General features: G+C 36.6%; 1 protein-coding gene across 11 annotated transcripts in view; it reads left to right on the top strand.

Moving 5' to 3' along the window:
- Positions 1–26,733, top strand: part of DGKB (diacylglycerol kinase beta) — a 945,456-nt gene that overhangs the window by 347,065 nt on the left and 571,658 nt on the right. For 9 of the 11 annotated variants that reach the window (XM_045052433.1, XM_023250408.2, XM_023250411.2 and 6 more), the window contains one exon: positions 25,862–25,938. The exons of 1 other annotated variant lie outside the window; for it this stretch is intronic. In XM_045052433.1, the coding sequence (XP_044908368.1) occupies positions 25,862–25,938 (77 nt within the window). The remainder of the gene's footprint in view (positions 1–25,861; positions 25,939–26,733) is intronic. One more of the 11 variants, XM_045052434.1, reaches the window with a different exon arrangement.

Here is a 26,733-nt window from a genome sequence, read left to right as displayed (position 1 = left end):
CTAACTATATACATTGTTTTTCTACTTAGAAAGTATAATGTGTGTCTCTTATAATCTGAATCTAATCTATTATTGAAAATGTGTTGACTACTGATTTTTTAATAGTAGTAGCTTCAATGCCATTATTTTTAATAGGGAAAAACGAATGCATTTGCTGCTTATGAAAACATCCAAGCAAAATTTCCCAAGTCATAATAAGTATTCAAAGACTTACATAAACCTCAACAAAGATTTTGTGCAATATAAAGCACTAAAGCACCAAATTACTTAATCATTAAACAATTATTTAGCACGTTATGAGGTTTTTGGTGCATAGGTGTGAAGTATGTAATGATACTGGTATACCAAGTATTAGATACAAATAACCTTCTCTTTCTAAGTAGAAACCTGAAGAATGAATAATATATTGGAGATTCAGTGAATGAAAATAGCCTTTAACAAAATAAAAAAAAAAGTTAAGAAACGGGGTAGTTTTTTTGTTTTGTTTTGTTTTTTAAAGTTTCATTTATTGTGAGAGAGAGAGAGTATGTGTGTGCACTTGAGTCGGGCCAGAGAGAGAAGGGGAGAGAGAGAGAGGGGAGAGAGAGAGAGAGAGAGAGAGAGAGAGAGAGAGAGAGAGAGAGAGAGAGAGAGAAAGAGAGAGAGAGAGAATGCCAAGCAGGCTCTTCACTGTTACATGGAACCCGACACAGGGCTTGATCCCATGACCCTGGGATCATGACCTGAGCTGAAATCAAGTCTGAAGAGTCGCTTGCTTAACCAGCTGAACCACCCAAGTGCCCCAGGGTAGTTTTTAAAATTAAATAAATACTTGCAGACTTCCTGACTGAGGTTAATGGTGAAAAGAGAGGTGGAAGATGTAGTCAAAGCTGCTGCTGGCTGAATGGAAAAGATGAATGGGAGGTAATTGGTAAAGGGGTGAGAGAGGCAAGAATAAGTGCCTGAAGTTTGGCTGTGTCCAAGTACATGGCCATGTCCGAGTATATGGAACCAGTGGATAATTTCTCCTGTTGGCTCTTTTGACTCTAGAAACAGATGGCTGTGAACTATCAACTGATGTTATAGACAACAGTAATAGGCTCTGTAGAACTCAAATTCCACATCTATTTCCATTCATTTTGCTTGTGCCAGTATAACTGGTGATAAAGTGATAGTATGTGATGTTCATATTCATGTCTACATCACATACACTAGCTACATGGTTTTTACATGAATGATCCAAAGCGTATTTGAAGATTTGCATCAACCATCAATGCTTCCTCTTCTTCCAACTCACAATGATTAAATGAACAAATCCTTTGCTGAACTATTCTTCAATGTTTTCACTGTCCAAAGTGACAAATCTGGCTTCTATGCTGGATATAAGGTGTCTGTTTGGTTAACCCTCTTCATGAAAATTTTGGAAGTTTAGTTAAAAAAAAGTATAGAACTGTGTAATTTTTTTCATATTTAATTTATTGTTAGGCATGAAATCTCTTTTGCAGCCTACTTGATCAATTTGAGTACCTTCTTGCTGTCAGGACCATTCAGGTAGGCCTTCACAAGGGCAAAGTCACCTGCATCAGCCTCCCACTTCAGGTACTGCATCACCATAAAGTGATATGCCTTCAAGGTCACCAGTACCCTTGGCTGTACTAATATTAGTGGTATTGAGAGACAAAAAATATCACACTAATATTAGTGGTATTAAGAGACAAAAAATATCACTTGTGCATTATCTCATAATCAACAACCCTAGAAGGATATCTTAGGTATAAGCAAAGAACTGTATTTACAAAAGTTTCCTTCTCAAACTCTTCTTGGAACTTTGATGGATGGTGACAGAAAACTTTTCAACTGAGCCTTGACCAGCTTCTCATCATTTATGCCTTACACTTAGGACTTAGTACACTGTTAATTCTGAGGCCATGCTCTCCCTGGACTGCTCCCAGGCAGTGACTAAGCCCAGTGGTAGTGATAAACCCAAGTTCTAACAGCACTCTTCCAATGGGCAGTGTTTGCTCAGGAGGTCCACATTGGCCTGAGAGAGGCTTTGTCAGAGCTTCCCGGTATCTGAAGCCTTGCGACCCAATTCTCTTCCTTCTTGTGTCTTTTTCCAAGTGTTAGATCTGTTTCATTGCCTGAAAGTTCTACCTTCTCCTGCTTCCCTTTGCCCTTCACAGATGTCTGTCCAGTTTCTTGTATATACTCCTCACAGGACCTGAACTGACATACCATTTAACCAAAAATAAACTTTACAAAATTCCATTAAGATTCCTGGGTTTTTCAGAGCAATGCATCAATAAAAGTATTGGCTGAACACTGCCTTTAAAATTTCTACCTAAAACCAGTGTCTTGTGGGTGAATAGTGCCCACACCCTCCAAAAAGGTATGTCTGAGTTCTAATCCCTGGAAGCTATGAAGGTGACCTTATTTGTGAAAAGGATCTTTGCAAAAATAGTTAAGGATCTCAGGAGGAGTTCATCCTGGATTTAGGGTGGGCTTTAAATCCACTGGCTGATATCCTTATAAAAGACGGAAGGGAAGAACACACAGAAACAGAAGAGAAGAGCATGTGATGACAGTGGCAGGAATTAGTGTTATGTGTCAACAAGCCAAGGATTATCAAGGATTTACAGTAGCCTCCAGAAACTAAAAGAGAGGCATGGAAAGGATTCTTCCTTGGAGCCTCCAGATGGAACTAACCCTGTGGATACCTTGCTTTCAGACGTCTGGCCTCTAGAACTGTGAAAGAATACATTTCAGTCGTTTCAAGCCATCAGATTTGTGGTAATTTATTACAGCGGCGGTAAGAAACTAATGAGCAGTGTTAGCTTATTTTTGGAGGCTTTATGTTCTTGGTAGGTTTTTGTGCTTTTGTGTTTTGTTTTCCAACATGACTGAGAATTTACTCTGTAGGAGAAGCACATTGACCAATGGATTTCCACAATTCATTTGGAGAGAATGCTGCAGCCTCTACTCATTGGAATCTTCTCATTCCTGATTGTTGTACTGTGCGATGTCACATGGTCTTTAAATCCCTCAAACCATTTCTGATTTGCTTTGTAACCAAATTCCTTTACAAAATCATCACCTCTAATTGTTCCCTTCTTTTTTAGATCTTCAAAAATATTTAAGCAGCGTGGGACTAGCCTTTATCCTGATTACAGAAAAGGTGCATTAGAAATCCCTTCCCTCAGGATAGCCAACACATTTTGCTAGCATTTTAGAAGGTGGTTTTATTTGGTGTCAAATTATGGCCAAATCTGTTGGAAGTTGTTATAGCAAATATTTCAATGTAAGAACGTAGATTGTGAGATACCATTTAATAAAATAACACCACCACTTAATTTCCTTCTGAACACCACCCAGTAGGGATATTTAGAAGAACTAAGTGACAATATCCATGTACATAATGTTTCATCTGTGGTCTACTCACCACTCAATAATTTTTGAAAATATAAAGATTGATTGTCATTTTGTAGGTAAAGTTCTCCATTTAAAATTGTCAAGTTAAGCCTTAAGGGACCTTGATCAAAGTTTATCACTTTTCAAAGTAATAAGTATAAATCTTAATATATTTCTCATATATAATACTAGTAATATGATTAGAGGTTCAAATAACACTGGGGAGTTTGACATGCCAGAAAAATCTCCACCTCTCTGAACTGGAATTATTATTCCTCTCCTCCCTTTTCTGTTTATCAGGTTAGTGGGATTAGAAATTTCCAATTTCCTCATTCTGAACTTTGTACTCCAATGTTGGGTAAGAATTAAAGGAAGGGGAAGTATACCTGGGAATACTAGTGGGAGAATATTTAGAAGGTGTAGATCTATTGTTCTATGGCATCTGGAGATTCTTTTTTCATTTGGATCATAGAATGTCTTGGTTGGAAGAATTCTTCAATACTGGTTTTGTTTGCTTTTCTTCTGACTTCCTCAGTGTTGGAGGGAGAAAATGGAGGTCCCTTTTATGAGAGGACTTTGATATACATCATCTAAGAGCCAAGGTCTGGAAGCAAATATTTCAACTAGTTTTAATTTCATGTAGAGCTAGAGGCTTCTTTTTCACAATAAAGCTTTCATGGCCCCTGGAGGCATGGTAGAGATGAGGAGATAAAGCCACAAGATAAATAGAACACATTTCCCTGCCTTGTGTTCTGAATTTAAGACCTGGGGACAGTGTTTTAGAGTTTTATGTTCTTTGAAATTATGTATGTAAGCAAATCCTATTCTTTGAAATATGTATGCCAGCAAAATAAATAGACTTCAGTTTTTCCACATTGCCTAATACTGTGTTGGTTGGTAAATATACACAGGGCTGAAAATTTTTATGGTCAGAAACAAATAGAAAACTTTGGTAGTTTTATGTTGTCTTAAAACAGGATGTCATTAGCAGTGCCACTAGAGAATACACAATTGTTGCCAGAATGTCTGGTTTCCCAGTTAAGTGTTTTGCAACCCACACAAAAAATAAATAAATAAACTTTCATCTTGTGAGCTAATGTGGGTTTAAAAGGTTTAAATAATGCACACATTCAAAATTGTAACTCATAGTTGCATTTCATTAAATATTTGATTGAAACACATAATGGCTAGACTTCATTCTATTGTCCATAATAAAAAATAAAATTGATAATAAGTATAATTTTAATTTAAAACATTTTGTATTATATCCTGGTTATTGGTTTAAATAGGAAATTTAAAGCATCTGGTGAAAATGCAAAAGAAAATGAAGAAAATTGAGAATAACCTGAAATTAAGGTTATGGAAGAAAAAAATCTCAAGAGCACAGTGTCAATCTGACAGGACAGATGAGAAGAACTCATGTTGGTGAATAACTGTTATGTATCAGGTACTAAGCCCATAAAAAATACGAGGAAGATATAATTACTATCCCCATTTACCGATAGCAGTAACATCATCACAAAAAGTTGGTAGGTAAGCAGCATTAATCAATATAAAATCTAGATATTTGGTTGAAAATGAGTTCATTAGTTTGGAGATTCTGCATGATACTTGTGAAGGATCTGCTTGAACAATACTGCATGAAGTGGCATTTCTTGCTTAATACATACTTTGAATTTTTTATTTTTTAAAAAATTCTATTTTTGTGTGAGAGAGAGAGAGCGTGAGGTGGGGGGGGGAGTGGGGGAGAGAGAGAGGGAGACAGGGACTCCCAAGTAGGCTTTGCACTGTCAGCGCAGAGCCTGACACAGAGTTCTTACTCTCAAACTGTGAGATCATGACCCGAGCCGAATTCAACAATCAGACCCTTAACCAATGAGCCACCCAGGCACCACAATATATACCTTTTAAATCTCGCCTATCTTTCTGGGAAAATACAATGAGTACAATTTGTAAAGCCTCCTCCACCAAACCTAACAAATGACTCAAAATCACTTTTACAAAGAAAGAAAAAAATATTGCGAACAAATGAGCAGTCTTTAAGCCAAAGGAACTGGAAAAAAATATGTAACTTCAACCATATAAGCTATAAAGTGTTGTCAAGGGGCAGAAAGCCTTCAGAATCATCTCACTGTTATTTTTCAACCTCTCCAAAATGAATTAAGTGGGTGTGTGCTGCGGACGGTTAAAGCATCATCAGACAGGAAGGGAGGAGTAGCAAGCAGTGAAGTGGGGACAGGAGACTTAGAATGTGTCTCTAGAGAAATAACCTTTTTCACCACTGATAGTGATGGCTCCAGATAGAGCTAAGGTACTCGGGCTTTCTATTTTATTCTCTGGACAAGGGGGAAGGATGGAAAGACAATTTTAACAGAACTAATTGTGTCCAAATATAATTAGGTGCATTATAGAATAGAGAGAAAAAAATGAAGGAAGTGGGGGGGGGAGCAAGAATGACTGAGGTACTGTTACCTCTTGGGAAACATATATAGAAAGCAATGTGAATTGTAGAGTTCTCTTTTCCATATCATTTTATGGATGGTAGAGAGGAGGCAGTCATCTGAGGAGGGGGTAAAGTTCTGAAAAGCACGATAATTGCCAGAAATGTTTCTCTCTCAAATGACTGACAGAGTCACACAGTGGACTCTTCGTGAATTGAAGCCATAATCCAAAAACCATATAACCCCCCAGAAAAAGTCATTAAAACCATCCCTCTGCTTCCTTCCTCAAGTTCCTTTCCTCCCCCTCACTGCAAATCACTTTGGCGAACAAACTATAATGGTAGTTAAATTTAACTCTCCACCTACGTTATAGTTGGCTGGCCTTCAGTGTGGCCTGGCAATCATCTCCCTTGGCCATTCCCCTTTTCTGTCTCCTGGGTGGCTTTTCAAGACCTCCATATTCTCCTCAAATTTCTATAACTTCCCCTCTCCTATTTTCTCAATTGATGGTCTCTCTTCCTGCTTCACTGACTATAGTTGTCACGAGAACTTTATATATGACAGCTGGACATCTCCCTGCCCCTCAGCAAATGAACCCATATACTCTGCCTCTCCCTTGGGTGAACTGTCCATGCCCCCCTCTGTTCTAAACCAGATCACCTGCTGTGAACAAGACTGCATGCTATTTTAGCCACTTAAAAAAGTGCCCATCTAGTGGTGTTCCATTCTTTTCCTTAATTGTTAATTTTTCCCTATCCACTGGATCATTTTTATCAGAGTGCTGTTTCCTTTTCTCTTCTCTTAGGAAAGTCAGCCTGAGTCCATCTAGTAGTCTACCTACTGCTCAAATTGTGTGCTTCCATTGCAGCAAATTCGTTTGAATGAGCTGTCTCTATTGGCTGCTTTTGAATTCTTCCATTTTATTTTCTCTTAACTTACTCTGGTATTTTGTCCCAACTACTAAACTGAAACAGTTCTTGACAAGGACATGAATGGGTGTCTTAAGTTTCTGCTCCTCATCCTACTGGACATTGTGTGACACTTTGCTTCCATGACCCATGTTTCTCCTGGTTTTCTTGCTATTTCACTAGATACTCATTCCTAGTCTCCTTGCAGATTCGTCTATTTTTCTTAACATCTGAACATCTGAGAGTTCCATGTCTTAGTCCTTGGTATCTTCCCTATGTCATTCTTCCTGTGATACTCAATTCTGTGGCTTTAAATACGAATTATATACATAACACTAAAATTCAGTTCTTTAGCCTAGATCTTCTCCTGAATTCAACACCCATATATAAATGCTTTCTTTTTTTACTAAAACATTCAATTGAAATATAGTTGGCATGGAACATTAAATTAGTTTCTGTACAACATAATGATTCAACAATTATATACATGATGACATGCTCATCACAATAAGTGCACTGTAATATCATTGATTGTATTCCCTATGCCGTACTTTTCTTTCCCATTATAACTGCTTTCATAATGGACATACTTGGATGTTTGGTAGATTTTTCAATTATAAAATGCCAAAAATGAAAGTTTTTGTCTCAAACCTGCTCTTTCTCAGTATCCCCCATTCTTCTTTGTGGCAACTTAATCCTTCCAGTTACTCAAACATGAGATCTTAGAATTATTTTTGGTTTTTCAGTTTCAAAACCCACATCCTATCCATCAGTAAATCTTTGGACTCCACTTTCACAATGATCCAGGTTTCCTACTCTACTGCTAATACATTCATAAAAAGTCATCAAATCTCTGGACTCAATTAATGTAATAATTCCATAACTACTTCCCTGTTTTAACCTTTGTCTTCTAGAGTCTCTTTTCAATACAATAGCCAGAGCACTCCATTTAAAATATATTTTGAGGGGCGCCTGGGTGGCTCAGTCGATTAAGCGTCCGACTTTAGCTCAGGTCATGATCTCTCAGTCTGTGAGTTCAAGCCCCACTTTGGGTTCCGTGCTGATACCTCAGAGCCTGGGGCTTGCTTCAGATTCTGTGTCTCCCTCTCTCTCTCTTTGCCCCTTCCTTGCCTGCACTCTGTCTCTCTCTCTCTCTCTCTCTAAAAAATAAAATAAAAAAATAAAAAATTAAAATTAAGAAAATATTTTGAAATAACTACAGATGCACCAGAGTTTATATTAAATATGTACAAGGAGCCCCCATGTACCGGTTAGAGATGGTTACACATTAAATAACTACAGTGTGTACAATACCATCAGAATCAGAGAATAGACTTTGTTATAATCCCCAGAGTTTATTCAGATTTCATCAGTTTTACTCGGACAGAGTATTTCTTTTATTTTTTTTTTAAATTTTTTTTTTCAACGTTTTTATTTATTTTTGGGACAGAGAGAGACAGAGCATGAACGGGGGAGGGGCAGAGAGAGAGGGAGACACAGAATCGGAAACAGGCTCCAGGCTCCGAGCCATCAGCCCAGGGCCCGACCTGGGGCTCGAACTCACGGACCACGAGATCGTGACCTGGCTGAAGTCGGACGCTTAACCGACTGCGCCATCCAGGCGCCCCAGAGTATTTCTTTTATAACTTAAATCAGATTCAAAGTTTTGCCCAAATGTCATCTGTTCACAGAAGTCCACTCTTGCTATTTAAAATTGCAGACTACATCCTGAAAGTTGATAATTTTCCTTATCATTGTTGTTCTTTCCATAGCAGTTGAAATCTTCTAATATACTACATTTGCTTACGTTTATTTTCTGTCTTCTTTCACTGGACTACAAACCACATGAGCCAAGAATATTTTCTGTTTTGTGCCTTGATATATTCCAAGTACTTAGAACGATGCTTGTTCTAAACTCATTACATGCCTCTCAAATATTTTCAAGAATGATTGGGCAGTCACAACTGGGCCTTTTGTTTTTTCTCTTGATCTCTATTTGTTTCTAAAGATTTGTTCACTTTCCTTAAAATACATAAATATCTATGTTGATTAATTCATTAATTACTGCTCATGTGAGTGAAATATTAACATATATTCCCAACTCCACATTCACGATGCCATGCTGAAGGCTTGAAATGGCCAAGGTGGGAGGATGTTTACAACAGGTTAATCAACAAACACATAAGTCAGCACTCTGCATCCTCTATAGTAGGTAAATATTTAACAGTACACCACTGAATCATGCTAATCAATTTAGGTCCCAATTACAATTCATTTTTGTCTTTAGGGAATCTTCATTTATTTTCAAAATAAAAAAATTTTTAAATAACTGCAATTACTACCTGGGCATACACAAAACTCAGCCACAGAGAGAGAATACCAAAAAGCAATCAACTTTTATTTATAGTTGATAAAGTAAATTTTGATCCACAATAAATATTTTATCCTGTAAGCATAAATTAACAAGGTTCATAATCTACCTTCCTAGAAGAGAAAAAGAAATCTGAATGTTGATGCATTGCACTTTCTTTAGGCCTTTAATGTTTACTTATTTTTAGCTACGATCTTCTCTTGCACCAAAAAGAAAATACTTTCATTAAAAATATTAAATATTAAGATGTCTTTGAAGGAGTTTTAATCTTTGGGAAATTATTTCTTTTTTGATTCCTTATGTTTTATTTGTTTATTTTCTTTTTTAAAAACACCTTTATTTTATTTTTTAAATTTTTTTTTCAACGTTTATTTATTTTTGGGACAGAGAGAGACAGAGCATGAACGGGGGAGGGGCAGAGAGAGAGGGAGACACAGAATCGGAAACAGGCTCCAGGCTCTGAGCCATCAGCCCAGAGCTGGACGCGGGGCTCGAACTCACGGACCGTGAGATCGTGACCTGGCTGAAGTCGGACGCTTAACCGACTGCGCCACCCAGGCGCCCCTATTTTTTAATTAATTTATTGTTTAATATACATCCAAGTTAGTTAGCACATAGTGCAACAATGATTTCAGGAGTAGATTCCTTAATGCCCCTTACACATTTAGCCCATCCCCCCTCCTACAACCCCTCCAGCAACCTTCCGTTTGTTCTCTATATTTAAGAGTCTCTTATGTTTTGTCCCCCACCCTGTTTTTATATTATTTTTGCTTCTCTTCCCTTATGTTCATCTGTTTAGTATCTTAAATTCCTCATATGAGTGAAGTCATATGATATTTGTCTTTCTCTAATTTCACTTAGCATAATATTCTCTGGTTCCCTCCATGTAGTAGCAAATGGCAAGATTTCATTCTTTTTGGTTGTCAAGTGATACCCCATTGTGTGTGTATATGTACACACACACACACACACACACACACACACACACACACATATGTATATGTATATATACACCATATCTTTATCCATTCATCCTAAAATGGACGTTTGGGCTCTTTCCATATTTGGCTATTGTCAATAGCCCGGCTATAAACATTGGTGTGCATGTACCCCTTTGAAACAGCATACCTGTATCTCTTGAATAAATACCTAGTAGTGCAATTGCTGGGTCATATGGCAGTTGTGTTTTTAATTTTATGAGAAAACTCCATGCTGTTTTTCAGAGTGGCTGCACCAGTTTGCATTCCTGCCAGCAGTGCAAAAGAGATCCTCTTTCTCCACACCCTCGCCAACATCTCTTGTTGCCTAAGTTGTTAATGTTAGCCATTCTGACAATTGTGAGGTGGTATCTCATGGTGGTTATGATTTGTATTTCCCAGATGATGAGTGATGATGAACATTGTTTCATGTGTCTGTTAGCCATCTGGATTTCTCTTTGGAGAAGTGTCTATTCATGCCTTTTGCCCATTTCTTCACTGGATTATTTGTTTTTTCAGTGTTGAGTTTGATAAGTTCTCTATAGCTTTTGGATACTAACCTTTATCTGATATGTCCTTTGCAAATATCTTCTCCCATTCTGTTGGTTGCCTTTTAGTTTTGCTGGTTGTTTCTTTCACCGTGCAGAAGCTTTTATTTTGATGAGGTCCCAGTAGTTCAGTTATGCTTTTGTTTCCCTTACAGTGATGTGTCAAGTAAGAAGTTGCTGCGGCCAAGGTCAAAGAAGTTTTTGCCTGCTTTCTCCTCAAGGATTTTGACACCTTCCTGTCTTACATTTAGGTCTTTCATCCATTTTGAGTTTATTTTTGTGTATGGTGTAAGAAAGTGGTCCAGGTTCATTCTTCTGCATGTCGCTGTCCTGTCTTCCCAGCACTATTTGCTGAAGAGACTGTTTTACTCATTGGATATTTTTTCCTGCTTTGTCAAAGATTCATTGATCATATGTTTGCAGGTCTGTTTCTGGGCTCTCTATTCTGTTCCACTGATCTGAGTGTCTGTTTTTGTGCCAGTACCATACTGTCTTGATGATTACAGCTTTGTAATATGTCTTGACATCTGGGATTGTGATACCTCCAGTTTTAGTTTTCTTTTTCAGGATTGCTTTAGGTATTCATGGTCTTTTCTGGTTCCATACAAATTTTAGGATTATTTGTTCTAGCTCTATGAAGAATGCTGGCATTATTTTGATAGAGATTGCATTGAATATATAGATTGCTTTGGGTATTATTGACAATTTGACAATGTTTACTCTTCCAGTCCAGGAGCATGGAATCTTTTTCCAATCTTTTTCAATTGCTTTCATAAAGTTTCTATAGTTTTCAGTGTATAGATTTTCACCACTTGGGTTATGTGTATTCCTAGGTATTTTGGGGGTTTTGGTACAATTGTAAATGGGATTAATTCCTTGATTTCACCTTCTGTTGCTTCATTATTGGTGTATAGGAATGCAACCGATTTCTGTGCATTGATTTTATATTCTGTGACTTGGCTGAATTCATGGATCAGTTCTAGCAGTTTTTTGGTAATCTTTTGGGTTTTCCATATAGAGTATCATGCCATCTGTGACAAGTGAAAGTTTGACTTCCTCCTGGCCAATTTGGATGCCTTTTACTCTTATGTGTTGTCTGATTGCTGAGGCTAAGACTTCCAATACTATGTTGAATAACAGTGGTGAGAGTGCACATCCCTGTCATGTTCCTGACCTTATGGGGAAAGTTCTTAGTTTTTTCCTATTGAGGATGATATTAGCTGTGAATCTTTCATATATGCCTTTTATGATCTTGAGTTCTGATCCTTCTATCCCTACTTTCTTGAGGGTTTTTATAAAGAAAGTGTGCCGTATTTTGTCAAATGCTTTCTCTGCATCTATTGAGAGTATCATGTGGTTCTTGTCCTTTCTTTTATTGTTGTGATGTATCACACTGATTGTTTTGCGGATATTGAACAAGATTTGCATCCTAGGTATAAATCCCAATTGGTCGTGGTGAATAATTCTTTTATTGTATTGTTGGATCCGGTTAGCTACATCTTGTTGAGGATTTTTACATCCACAGTCATCAGGGAAATTGGTCTGTAGTTCCTCTTTTTAGTGGGATCTTTGTCTGGTTTTGTAATCAAGGTAATAGTGGCTTCATAGAAAGAGTTTGGAAGTTTTCCTTCCATTTCTATTTTTTTGTAACAACTTCAAGAGAATAGGTGTTAACTCTTCCTTAAATGTTTGGTAGAATTCCCCTGCAAATGATCTGGCCCTGGGCTCTTGTTTTTTGGGAGATTTTTTATTACTAATTTGATTTCTTTACTAGATATGGGTCTGTTCACATTTTCTATTTCTTTATTTTTCAGTTTTTGTGGTTTATATGTTTCTAGGAATTTGTCCATTTCTTCCAGAATCCCCATTTTATTGGCATATAATTGCTCATAATATTCTCTTATTGTTTGTATTTCTGCAGTGTTGGTTGTGCTCTCTCCTTTTTCATTCTTGATTTTATTTATTTGGGTTCTTTCCTTTTTGTTTTTGATCAAACTGGCTAGAGGTTTATCAATTTTGTTAATTCTTTCAAAGAACCATCTCCTGGTTTCATTGATCTGTTCTGATGGGTTTTGTTTGTTTATTTGTTCATTTGTTTGTTTTGTTCTTTTTCAATAGCATTGATTTCTGTTCTAATATTAATTATTTCCTGTCTTCTGCCAGTTTTGGTTTTTCTTTGCTGTTTTTTTTCCAGCTCTTTAGATGTAAGGTTAGGGTGTGTATTGGAGACCTTTCTTCCTTCTTTAGGAAGGCATGGATTGCTATGTACCTCCTCTTCTGACTGCCTTTGCTGTGTCCCAGAGGTTTTGGGCTGTGGTGTTATCATTTCATTGGCTTCCATGTACTTTTTAATTTCCTCTTTATCTTCATGGGTTAACCCAATCATTCTTTAGTAGCATATTCTGTAGTCTCCAAGTATTTGTTATCTTTCCAAATTTTTTCTTGTGGTTGATTTCGGGTTTCATATCATTTGGTTTGAAAATATGCACCATATGATCATGGTCTTTTTGTACTTGTTGAGGGCTGATTTGTGTCCCAGTATGTGATCTATCCTAGAGAATGTTCCATTTTCACTCTAGATAAATGTGTATTCTGTTTCTTTAGCATGAAATGTTCTAAATATACCTATTAAGTCCATCTAGTCCAGTGTGTCATTCAAAGCCATAGTTTCCGTGTTGATTTTCTGCCCATTGCTGTAAGTGCGGTGTTGGAGTCCCCTACTATTATGGTATTATGATCAATGAGTTTCTTTATGTTGTGATTCATTGATTTATATGTTTGGATTCTCTCACGTTTGGATCATAAATGTTTACAATTGTTAGGTCTTCTCGGTGGATAGACCCCTTAATTATGATATAATGCTCTTCTTCATCTCTTGTTACAGTCTTTATTTTAAAATCTAGATTGTTTGATGTAAGTATGGCTACTTCAGCTTTCTTTAGGCAACCATTAGCATGATAGATGGTTCTCCATCCCCTTATTTTCCATCTGAAGGTGACTTTAGGCTTAGAATGGGTCTATTGTAAACAGCATATAGATGGATCTTGTTTTCTTATCTGTTCCTTTACCCTCTGTCTTTTGATTGGAGCATTTACTCCATTAACATTTAGAGAGGGTACTGAAAAATGGAATTTATTGCCATTATGTTGCCTGTAGAATTGGAGTTTCTGGTGGTGTTCTCTGGTCCTTTCTAGGCTTTGTTGCTTTGGTCTTTTTGGTTTGTTTTTGTTTTTTTGTTTTTTTCTCTCCTCAGAATGTCCCCCTTAAAATTTCTTGCAGGGCTGGTTTCGTGGTCATAAACTCCTTTAATTTTTGTTTGAGGAAACTTTTTAAATCTCTCCTTCTATTTTGAATAACAGCCTTGCTGGATAAAGAATTCTTGGCTGCATATTTTTACAATTCAGCATGTTGAATATATCCTGCTGCTCCTTTCTGGCCTGCCAAGTTTCTGTGGATAGGTCTGCTATGAACCTGATCTGTCTTCCCTTGTAGGTTAAGGAGTTTTTTCCCTTGCTACTTTCATGATTCTCTCCTTGCCTGAGTAGTTTGTGAATTTGACTATGATATGCCTTTTTGGTGGAAAGTTTTTGTTGAATCTAATGGGAGTTCTCTGTGCTTCCTGGATTTTGATGTCTGTGTCTTTCCCCAGGTTAGGAAAGTTTTCCGCTATGATTTGTTCACATAACTCTTCTACCCCTATTTCTCTCTCTTCCTCTCTGGGACTCCTATGATTCTGATGTTGTTCCTTTTTAATGAGTCGCTGAGTTCTTTAATTCTTATGTCGTGCTCTTTTGCCTTAGTCTCCCTCTTTTTTTCTGCTTCATTAATCTCCATAAGTTTGTTTTCTGTATCGCTGATTCACTGCTCTGCCTCATCCATCCTTACCGCCGTGGCATGCATTCCAGATTGCAGCTCAGTTATAGAATTTTTTATTTCATCCTGACTAGTTTTTACTACTTTTATCTCCACAGAAAGGGATTCTAATCTATTTTGAACCCCAGCTATTATTCTTACTATCATGATTCTAAAGTTTTATTCTGACATCTTGCTTGTATCTGTGTTGAGTAAGTCCCTGGCTGTCATTTCTTCCTGTCTTTCTTTTGGGGTGAATTCATTCATTTTGTCATTTGGATGGAAGAAAAGGAATTAATAAAGTAAAAAAAAATAAAAAGTTAAAAACAACACAAAGAAATCAAATAAGATATGCTAGAACCTAGGTGTGTTTTGGTCTTGTGGTTGATTGAATCTTGATAGATTAGGGAAAAAAGGCAAAGATAAGAAAAGGAAAAAAAAGGGGGGGAGGAAAACATTTGAAAGTTTGAAAAAATGAATAGAATGACATAGAATAAAATGAAATGTTGTAAAATAGAATTTTAAAAAAATTACAAAAAAGTAAAAAATATAGTAGAAAAAAGTTAAAGAAAAGTATTTTTAATAAAAATGGCAAATAATTTTTTCCTCTTTATTCAATAATAAGAAAAGAAAAAGAAAAAAAAATGAATGAAGGGACCAGCAAACAGAATGAAATATGATTGAAATGACATCTGGTATCCCTTAGAAGTCAAACTAAGAAGCACTTTATAGTCTGTAAACTAAGCAGGTGGAGGGACTAGTTGTGTTTCTTAAGAGTGTGGTTGGCCCATTTGGGTAGGGCTTAGTGTAAGGACTCTGTTCTCCACTAGATCATACTGCTTAGCTTACTGGGGTGGATTGTTGTGGCACATGTAGGCATGTATATGCATGCATGGGAGGGGTGAAAATGGCATCTTTCAGCTTACCCAGTCTCTAGTATTGGAACTCCGTGTCCTCCCCGACCAGGAATCAAGTCCCCCTCCTTTGTGTCTGGCTTTCATCCTCTCCCTGCTTTTACACTATTTATGAACAATATGTCAGGCTGCCAGGCATCACCTCCATCCTGAGTTTTATCTCAGATGAGGCTGTGTTTCCCAATCCCTCATTTCTGAGGAACTATGGCTTTGACCCACTCAGACCCTCTGGGGGAGGGTCTTGCTGAGCAATGGCCAGGTGCCAGCCTGCCCCCAGGAGTGTTCACAAGATCATGGTGTTGCCAATTCCCAGAGACTGTGGTTGGGTGCCAGCCTGCCACAGAAAAAGTTTGTGTGATCGTGTAGAGGCAGCGTTTCAGCGATTATGGTAAATCACAACACATTTGGTACCAGGCTTCACCCTTTACATCCCTATTTCAACACCAGCAAATCTGGTTTTTCTCTGGGTCCACTGGGACATTTGCCTGTGGGGAGGCCTCACAGTCTCTCTCAAATGTCCTCCCAGCAGAAGAACTGCCATTCCTTGAGTAGCCCATGGAGCCCTTGGACCTTGCTCTTTGCTTCTTGGAATTTACCTTTCCCACCAGAGCACCTCCAGGTATCGAGCTACAGACTTTGAGACTCTGCACTCCCTCTGTTTGTAGAGTCTTAATAGTATTTAAATCCTCTCCTTTCTCCTTTCTCCCTTTTTTGTTCAGACACTTGTGGCTGTTGCCACTTTTGATTTTTCTCTCCAGCTGTTTTTGAAAGGGAGGGGTGCTTTTCCTGTATTTCTCCCCATCTCCGTCCTCTCTCCACAAGCAAAAATAGCTCCCTGCCCTCTGCAGCTTCTCTCTCCCCCAGTTCACCTCTCTGTTCTGCTTACCTGCAGAGTTCTGTGGTTCAGGTTGTGAAGATTGTTGTCTTAATCCTCAAATCCGTTTTCTAGGTGTGCAAGATGGTCTGGTATTGATCTGGCTACATTTCAGGGACAAGAAATGAAAAAGAAAAAAAAAGAAACTTCCGTGCTGTTCTGCCATCTTGGCCTTTCCCTCTCAATTACAATTCTTAATTAAAATTATATTTTCAGTATCAATCCTTAGTTATTTTATAGAACAGTGGCTCAAATGCAAATGTATATTTTCCTTAATGAATTTTCCATGTAAGAATATCTCTATGCTATGCAGATCATTTCATGGGCATTTCAGACAGTATCCAGCTGGAGGACAGATTACCAGATATGTTGTCTATCCAAGGAATCACTCTTATAAATATTTTGTCCAAGGCATTGAACAAGTGTACACCTCAAAAAGTTAAATATGAATAGATGAATGAGGGAAAAAATAGCAAATGCAGAAAACAGTTTTAAGGATTGGTTACTTAAGAGTATTATCATCAAATAATGAATATCAAAAGGAGAAAGGGAATTTTCTCCATAGCCTCACATCAACAGTTATCTTGAAATTAAATAATTGTCTTTCCAGATAAATAGAAATAATTATTATACTGTGTGTAATAGCTTTGTCTAAGATAGTATGACCATTATCTTTTCAAGTTACAAAGATCTCGAGAGCTTAGTAGAAATATGTAGAAAGGGAACTTGCTCTCAGAACTACTTACTAGCTTTTTAAAACAATTCTTCCTAATGTAGCTGTACCATCAGAGTATCTTTGGGATGTTTTTAAAACTCTAGCTATATACATTTCACTTAGCATATAAACTGCTACAGTGTGACTTACTATTTTTAACAATAGTTTCAGGTTTTTTTTTCAATCTGTTTGTACATTTGTTATAATTCTCCCACAAGTAGATATGAACTTTAATGTTGGGGTGACTGGCTCTCCAAATATTTTATTCTATAATGTTGTAGGTGTTTATTTACTGCTGCTGACCACAACTTAAATAGGACATTTTTTTTTATATCACCTTGGGATTTACATTAATAGCAATAGCAATTTCTGGATCTTCTCTATTTCTAAAATACTATTTTTTGCTATCGTGACCTCAGATGCAGTTAAATCAGTTTTTAAGTAAAATGCTCTAATAAGTTTTTTTTCCCTAATAGAAGTCCCCTGAGCAACAGCTAGACTAAATATATACTTATTAAAGATTATATATAATCTTTACAATCAGGCTAAATATATATAAATTCAGATTAAAGGCTCTGTCAACCTCTTTGCGTCATCAGAGATTTTTTTTTTCCTCCTGGAAATGCAATGTTCTCAGTGAAACAGGGACCCAGGTAGGAAGATGTAGCAGCAAAAATTTTGCTGATTAATTCTCAATTTCTTTATGCATCTCTTTAAGGATAAGAACAGTGGTTAATTCAACCTTAGCTGCATATAAAAATCATGTGAAGAGAATTTTAAAAGTTATCATGTCTAGTGGGATCCACTCTAGTGGATTCAATCATCATCACTGTGTTTTAAGCCCAGGTATCAGTATATTTTAAAAACTACCCACATGATTCTAAGATGGATCCCAGTTTGAGTATCACTGGGTTAGACACAAAGCTGTTTGGGTTATTTTGCTTATTTGAAATACTATATAGTTAAGGGAGACTTTAATTTTCACATTTAACTTTGTAGTGAATAGTAATAGGTTATATGTACATTAATGCTAGCTCAGTATTTAGACTAGAAAATTTTCATTTAAACAGTTGAAGCTACAAACCTTATTTCCTACAGGATTAAAATAGCCACTGCAAAGATGATTTAGATTGAGTGCATAAAAAGATTTCTAGGCCACAGATAACCTTTGTTATAAGGGGAAAATACCACGTGGGGAAGCTTAGACTTTGAAGAAAACTTTTGAAGCACTGAGTTGGGAAAGCCAACAGATGACTTTTCCATGGTCCCAAATTCAGATTACAGGCATTAGGAGCCTCTCTCACATTGTCAGAGCTGCATTATTCCTGGAAACCCAAGGTCCTCACTGAAACAGGGGCCCATGGTGTTGTCTACTCAGGCACATAAAGGACTAGATGATTAATCTACAGTTGGTTATTTCAGAATTTGGTAGTTTTAAAAATAACAAATGTGCTTTGTAAGTTGGATAGTCTTGGTGTTAACAGTGGAATATGATAATCTTTTCATGGGAGTGAGAAGGCCTAGGACTACTGTTTGGATAGTAAAACTATTGGCCTTGACCTTTAAAGTATATTTACCTTGAAACAAACAAAAAAAGATTTTCTTAGGAGGTATAATGAGAATATGTTCTTTGCAAAACATTTTTAGGATTTTACTTCAGTAGTTCTCTGCATTTGCTGTGACTTTCCCTTCTTAATGCACACAAGCAATTTTAATGTTTAAGAATGTCTCATAATAATTATATGAAATACATACATTATGTCAAATTTACATATGTTTTAAGGTTTTCAAAAAGAATTGTATATATATTCTAATTCCATTATCAAAGAGAAATATAATCCTAAACAAAAATAAATATGCCAGAAAACACTTTAAAAATATCCATATGACCTTTTTGTTTTGTTTTTTATATTTCATATATATATATATATATATATATATATATATATATATATATAGTATTCTTCACCTGTTAATTTAAGTTGGTAAAAAAGAAATAGAATGTTTCCATGTGCTAGAAAAATAGGTAATGAACTTCAGTGAACTAAATTAAAGAAAACCATGGACTGCCAAGTTGATGCCTTGGCTATGATGGAAACTTCTATTTTTTTGTTATGTTTTGCTTTGCTTTTACAAAATAAGGAAAACAGACTTGGGTCATATACCAAAGTTCGGATCACTACTTAAACCCCTTTGGGTTGTATGATTTTGAATAAGTAATGGTTACTTTAACCTTGATGTCTTCATGCGTTTGTGAGTCTTAAATGAAAGAATAAGATACAATGCTTAAAAAAAAGATACAGCACTTTGCAATCTCTAAAACAATCTACCCATGCAAATGTTGATTAACAGTGTTAATTGTACTCAATGCATAAATCAGGTGTAGATTCTAAGAAAGTTATTATAGGGTATTGCATAGAAGGTTAGTTGCTATCTACTGTTGTTGAAGGAAGTCTTGAGAGGTTTTATGAATAAGGTGACAGGTAAACTATGGCATGCATTATGTTTGAACTTCATTTGATATTGAAGAGAATCCCAGGCAAAGAGAACATCATGAGCAAAGGAGGGGCTCTAAAATCATGGGATATCTTACAATGAATATTAACTATAATAAGGAAGGCATGAAAAATAGCTGTTGGTAGGTAGGGTATGGATCATATTGTGACATAACTATTATGCCGAAAAGAGGAGTTTGTGCTTCAATCCAAACATAACAGGAAACTGTTGAAAGTAATGATATTTTTGAAGTCATATTTATGGTGGAACAAAGGAACAGGAATTTATTGTGCACCAGACACTCTGCTACATACAGTACTACAAGGTTTGTATCATTATTCCTATTTTCCATATTAGAAAACTGAGCCACGGAGACATTAAAAATATGCCCAAGGATATTCAACCATGAATTCTGGAGCCAGGACTCAAATCTAAAACGCTCTATCTTTAAATGTTTCCATAATTCCATGAGACCTTTGTGATTAATCTGAGAAGTGTGTGTTGAGTTTTTTGGAATGAAGAGTCAAAGAGACTGTGAAATCACAAAGGAAGTTCATTCAAGATGTAGCAGACACTTAAGTAGATCATCAGTCCCCATATACATTTCCTCTGTCCTTGCATATAACCAAAGCATTTGCTGAACAAAATGATCCCTCCCCGTTTTTGGTTCAGTAGCACCTTAGTGCTTAGGTGATTCTGATGGTGGTAGAGCAAGTAATCTAAAATCCCATAGTCTTTGTTGTGGTTAGTAATATTAAATTGCTTCCTATAAAATGGATATGGTTTTACCAGGATATTACTTCCTGGTAAAATGGATATAGGGCAGTGAGTTGCTTCTACTGTTCTTCTCCAAGTCGCCTGCCCTATTAGCTGAGTCAAGCATCAGTGCCTCTGGAATTAGCCATGTATTTCATGTCATGACCCTCGTTTGCTTTCTAAGAGACCCTGTATTTGGTACTAAGCATCTGTCCTGATCCCTGATCCAAGGATGAAATCAGCTGTTTGAACCTGGCTGCCCTACACTTCAATTGCCAGGCTTCTTTGATGCCAGACCTTTGTTTCATTACAGATATGTATTACCTGTGAATTAATCTCCCAGTTCACAGCTGCCTGCCTGGCTGCCTGCCTACCTAGATTTCTCAGTATTGCTCAGCCCAGAATCTGTCACTGTGCTCTCTTATTTGAAGCTCCAATATTAGCTGAAATGTGATTGAGATTGTCTTTCACTAACCATCTATTCACCCAGGCATCACTTACTTTATGTCTGTCTTATACTAGAGAGTAGGTCAGATTAAGTTATATGTCCTTTCGCCTCTCCACCACCCCAGTGCTGTTTGAACAGACGTGATTTAGAGTTGACAGAATTAGAAAGATAGGAATGTTTATGGTGACAAGTAATAGGAGCAAATCTAGAAAAGCAGCAGAATTATAAAATAAGTAAGTGACGTTTTGCCTTTGAAGGTCGGTAGAACACAACAGCAGGATCTTTACAATCTACTGCAGTTTGGGAATCCACACAGATATGTAGACTGTTCATATAAGGCAATTCTGATTAAAGGTTAGGGGACCAAGTCAGGATATCTGGAACCCTTTGATGTTTCATACCAGAATCTTAATCTATAGAATATTGGCTGGGTAAGTCAAGGCCTCAGTGGTCAAGAGACTGGGCCCAAGAGAGGTTATTGGGACTGGAATAGAACAACAAGATAATGTTCCAGTTCCTAAACTAGTTTGTGAAGTGGAGATTGGATCATGAATATACCTTAGATATCAAGATTAAAAATGAAATTTGACCATTGAAAAAGGGGTAAATGGAGTGAATGGTGATTGATCTAAATATGAATCAGTGCTTGTTAAATTGTCCCTGAGCAGGATCATCATTGAAACACAGAGATTTTGCCTCTTAATTTGTTAAATTTATTCCTAGTGGTCTCCCACTAAGAATATTCTAATATAAACTATGACCAAGAAAATCCTAAAAAATGACATGAATAATTTTAAGGACTATTGCCCTCTCTGGAGCATTCATAAATGATTACTGAGTGTGTGTGTTTGTGTGTGTGTGTGTGTGTGTGTGTGTGTCGGGGGGGGGGGGCGGTTTACTCCTATGGAAACCTGAAATGAAAAGCCTATCTTTAGACAATGTCTTTAACGTTCTTCGGAAAGCCTAGGTATAAGAAAGCAAATTTTCTCCTCCCCCTTTCATTTTATCATGGGGCTCAGATATGGTTAAAATAGCCAGAGTCCTTGGGATATCTTATTCCAAAATTTGTGAATCTAGAAATGTGTATGTCTATGTAGTTGTATACAGAAGTATCTGCATCCACATCTATAAATTAGAAGAAGTAAAAGTTTTCTGCTAAGTTACACTAATGCCTTATTATTGACAAAGAAGGATTTGGGACAAAAGATTCAGCTTCATGTCTCTCTTTAGTTTTTTTAAAGTTTATTCATTTATTTTGAGAGAAAGGGAGAGCAATAGAGAGACGACACTAGTGGCAGAGGAGCAGAGAGAAAGAGAGAGAAAATGAGAACCCCAAGCAGACTCTGCACTGTCAGTGGAGAAGCCAATGCTGGGCTCAGACTCATTAACTGGGAGACCATGACCTGAGCTACAATGAAAAGTCAGACACTTAACTGACTGAGCCACCCGGATGCCCCTCATCTCTCTCTTTAATATAGAACCTGGTCTCCAAAGTAGTTTTAAGTTTCTGCCAAGGTAAATGTCAAAGTAATTACTGTAATTTGTTTTAATTAAGAAATAGCTTTGATCAATTGAATCACAATATTTATTGCAATTCTATTACTTCATCTTTGTAATAAATTTGAGTGCTATGTAAAAATAAAATGTACGTTTTCTTCCCCAAAGCAACCTACAATCTAGCAGGAAGCAAGACGTAACAAATTAACTCTGATCACAGTACAGAAAGTGGTAGCAAAATATATACTGAAAAAGAAATATATAGGAAAGTGTAACAGTCTTCAAACATGTTACACCACACACACACACACACACACACACACACACACACACACACCAATCTCAACAGCAAAAAGATAAACAACCCAGTTAAAAAATAGTCAAAAGACTTGAATAGACATCTCTTCAAAAAGATACACATATGGCCAATAAGCATTTGAAAAGATGTTCAGGGGCACCTGGAGGGCTCTGTCTGTTAAGCGTCTGACTTTGGCTCAGGTCACAATCTTGCAGTCTATGAGTTCGAGCCTCACATAGGGCTCTGTGCTGACAGCTCGGAGCCTGGAGCCTGCTTCAAATTCTGTGTCTTCCTCTCTCTTTGCTCCTTCCCCACTCACACTCTGTCTCTCTGTCTGTCTCTCTCAAAAATAAATAAACATTTTTAATTTTTTTTAAAAAATGAAAAGATGTTGAACATCATTAGCCATTAACAAATAACTAATGAAATACAAATCAAAAGCATTTCATTCCCTTTAAGGTAGCTCTGATAATAATTAAAAAAAAACTAGGAAAGTATAGCAAAGATGTAGAGAAATTAAAATTCTTATACATTATTGATAGGAATGTGAAGTAGGATAGCCCTGTGAAAATCTGTTTGGCAGTTCCACCAAATGTTCCACCTGGAGTTTCCGTATGACCTAGCAGTTCTCCTCTTCAGTGTATACCCCTGAGAATTAAAATATGTATTTGCACAAAATCATGTATACTTGAATGTTTGTTCATAGTGGCATTCTTTATAATAACTGAAACGTGGAAACAACTCAAATGTACATGAGATGAGGACTGGATAAACAAAATGTGGTATGTCCATAAAATGGAATATTTTTTAGCTATAAAAAGGAATAAAGTACAGACACATACTGGAGCATATGTGAACCTTGAAGTAAAAGAAGCCAAACAAAGACAACAAATTATATAATTCCATTGGAATGTCCAGAATATGGAGGTTGTTTTTGGGGTGATGAAAATATTTTGGAATTATGTAGGGCGATGGTTGCACAGCAATGTAAATACATTTTAAAAACCCACTGATTTGTATAGTTTAAAATGGTCAAAATAGAATCTATGTTATGTGGAATTTTTAATAATATAAAAACAATACAGTCACACAAAAACCTCACAGAACTTACAACATAAACAAAATTGCATACTCTAAATTAAAGTATAATTCACAAAATATAGACATGATTCACTTGATGGGGATCTAAGAATTAATTTTCTGGCAGGATGCCTCAAAAGCTCATTTGTAAATTAGTATTTTTGGAACTGGGAATTATTTTATGTTACAAACATCACTGAATCTTGGGGAAATGAAAGGAGGATGATATTCAAATGCTAGGACCATACCCTCTTCCCTAGTGGAAAACTAAACAGCTTCTGCTTATTTCCCACATTTCAGTTTCAGCCTTGTTTTATCACTATTAATCAAACTTGATTGAATGTTTAGATGGCTTATCAGTATTAATGGTTAGTTTTCTCTAAGTTAAGTATATTGTAAGTCTTAGATTGCTTTATCAAAATTATATTTTGATAACTATGAGAGCATTGTATTAGTAGATTGATTGCATATATTTATATTCTACTTATTTATATTTTTCTAACATTTATTTTCTTTCATGACATTATTTCCATATTAACTCAGGATTCTTTTGTCACAATCTTAGTATGATGAACATCCTAAAAATATTTCAAAATATTTCAAAATTGAAAAAGCAATTCAAAATTATTTTGGTAACATATCTAAACCTTTTTAAAAAATGTTTATTTATTTATTTTGAGAGAGACAGAGAGTAAGCTGGGGAGTGTAAGAGAGAGGGAAAGAAAGAATCCCAAGCAGACTCCGCACTGTCAGTATGGAGCCCAACCCAACATGGGCTCCATCTCATAAACCTTGAGGTCATGGCCTCAGCTGAAACCAAGAGTCGGATGTTTAACTGATTGAGCCCCCCCAGGTGCACCTAAACTTTTTTTTTAAGTTTATTTATTCTGAGAGAAAGAGAGAAAGAGAACCCGTGAGGGAGGGGCAGAGAGAGAGAGGGAAGAAGAAGATCTGAAGCAGTCTCTGTGCTGACAGCAGAGAGCCCGATGAGGGGCTCAAACTCATGGACTGTGAGAGCATGACCTGAGCCAAAGTCGGACACTAAACCAACTGAGCCACCCAGGTGCCCCTAAACTTTCTTCGTGTGTTTTTTAAATTTGGAGCTATAAGTAGCTTTTCATTGAATGCTTCCTCAATGGGGCAGCATCCCTTCTGGCAAGTTAGAGAGATACTTCTTAAACTTTGTTTCTTAATTTTTTTCCTAAACTTTGTTTCTTAATTGAATTAAGCTTTAGTTTGTTCTTTGTGTATATTTAGAAAATTCCTTATAAAACCATCTGCAAAATACTACAATGTGTACCTTGCCTCTGACTGGATTCATTCACCATTGAGGCTTAACTACACATTTCATTGTGTTTATTTGTCCAGGGGGGTTATTCTTTTTTTTTTTTTTTTAAAGCACTTTAAAAGTGCTTTAAAATTTTTTTTTCAACGTTTATTTATTTTTGGGACAGAGAGAGACAGAGCATGAATGGGGGAGGGGCAGAGAGAGAGAGGGAGACACAGAATCGGAAACAGGCTCCAGGCTCTGAGCCATCAGCCCAGAGCCTGACGCGGGGCTCAAACTCACGGACCGCGAGATCGTGACCTGGCTGAAGTCAGACACTTAACTGACTGCGCCACCCAGGCGCCCCCCAGGAGGGTTATTCTTTGCTAATGGAGTAAAATATGTAAAATGTACTGTGTTAATTGTAAAGTTCAATAACAAATGCCTATGTTTACTTTTTTTCTTTTTTAAATGTTTATTTATTTATTTTGAGAGAGAGAGAGACAGAGTGAGTGTGTGCACAAATGGGGGAGGGGAAGAAAGAGAGGGAGAGAGAGAATCCCAAGCAGGCCCTAAGCTCAGCACGGAACTTGATCTCATGACCTTGAGATCATAACCTGAACCAAAATCAAAAGTTGGAGGCTTAACCGACTGAGCCACTCAGGCACCCCCTATATTTTCTTTTTAAACTAAGCTTATTTCATTCATTTAGATGTTATGCTATCAAAATAAAGAGAAGACATGCTACTTTTTTATATGTTTGCTCATTAATTTGTGTAGTACATAGGTAATGGCCTTATTCTTGGGCAATACACTTGGAAAACATAGTATTTCTGTCTCTTTCTTTTTTGTGTGTGATTTCTTTTTTCAACCAAATAGCCTTTCGAAAATGATAAAGAACATTTTACATGTTCATTTTAAAATTGAATATCTGTTGGTGATTATATTTTAATGGGTCTTTGTTTCGGAACTAGGTTATTTAATCACAATAGGCATCTATAAACAATTTGTGTGTTCTCTATTTCTTTATAGATTCCACAAAGAAATTAAAGGATGTTCTTGAAGAATTCCATGGTAATGGTGTGCTTGCAAAGTATAATCCTGAAGGGGTAAAACTTCTTTTTCATTTATATCAGTTTCATATATGTGATTGGAGAAGGGGTTTCTTAATGAAGAGTCCTTGGAAATATATGTACCATATGCCATACCATAAATGAAATAAAATTCATAATGAAATGCTATTTTGGAAAATACGTAAAATAGTGTACTACTTTTTTCATTCAAAAAACGTTTGCTGATGAAAATAACATTTCTATATTGGGTGCTTGAAAGAGTATAGGTCATCTCTAATATGGTCTTAGGTTCTTTCCCTAGATGTTAAAGATACTGCAATTCTGAATTGGCTTGCTCGGGTAGGATCACGTCAGGATTAGATAGAAGGGAAGACAAAGTGTGCTTGCCACTCACTCTGTGACCTACACGTTTTAACCCCAGATCAAAATTTGTTGGGGGCAGGAGAGTTACTCCTTTCAGAGAATGATTCCCTTGACTAAAGAAAGATCTGTAATTTTAAAAAGCCACTTTGGGTAAAAAAAGAGGAATTTCTTCACCCTATCTTGTTTTAACCTACTACCAGTAAGCTGACAAGTCCCTGAAATTCCTTCCTTGTAAAAACTTCATGTCCTGCCGATTGCTTTTGGACACCTTGCTTGAATGAATGTCTTTCCTTTCCTAATTACTTGTTAAATAACCTTCCTTTTAATGCTACCTGAGTGATGCTACATTTAAATGTTTGAGCACCTTTGCTGTGAGTTCTTTTGCAGTTTCTCTGAATGATAGTTGTGTTGTATGGGAGATAAAACAAATTACCCTTTGGAAAAGGCCCTTTCCCCTGGATGAATTAT

Source organism: Felis catus, chromosome A2 (genome assembly GCF_018350175.1).
Source record: "Felis catus isolate Fca126 chromosome A2, F.catus_Fca126_mat1.0, whole genome shotgun sequence".
Taxonomy (NCBI): Eukaryota; Metazoa; Chordata; class Mammalia; order Carnivora; family Felidae; genus Felis; species Felis catus.
This window is presented reverse-complemented; position numbering and strand designations above follow the sequence as displayed.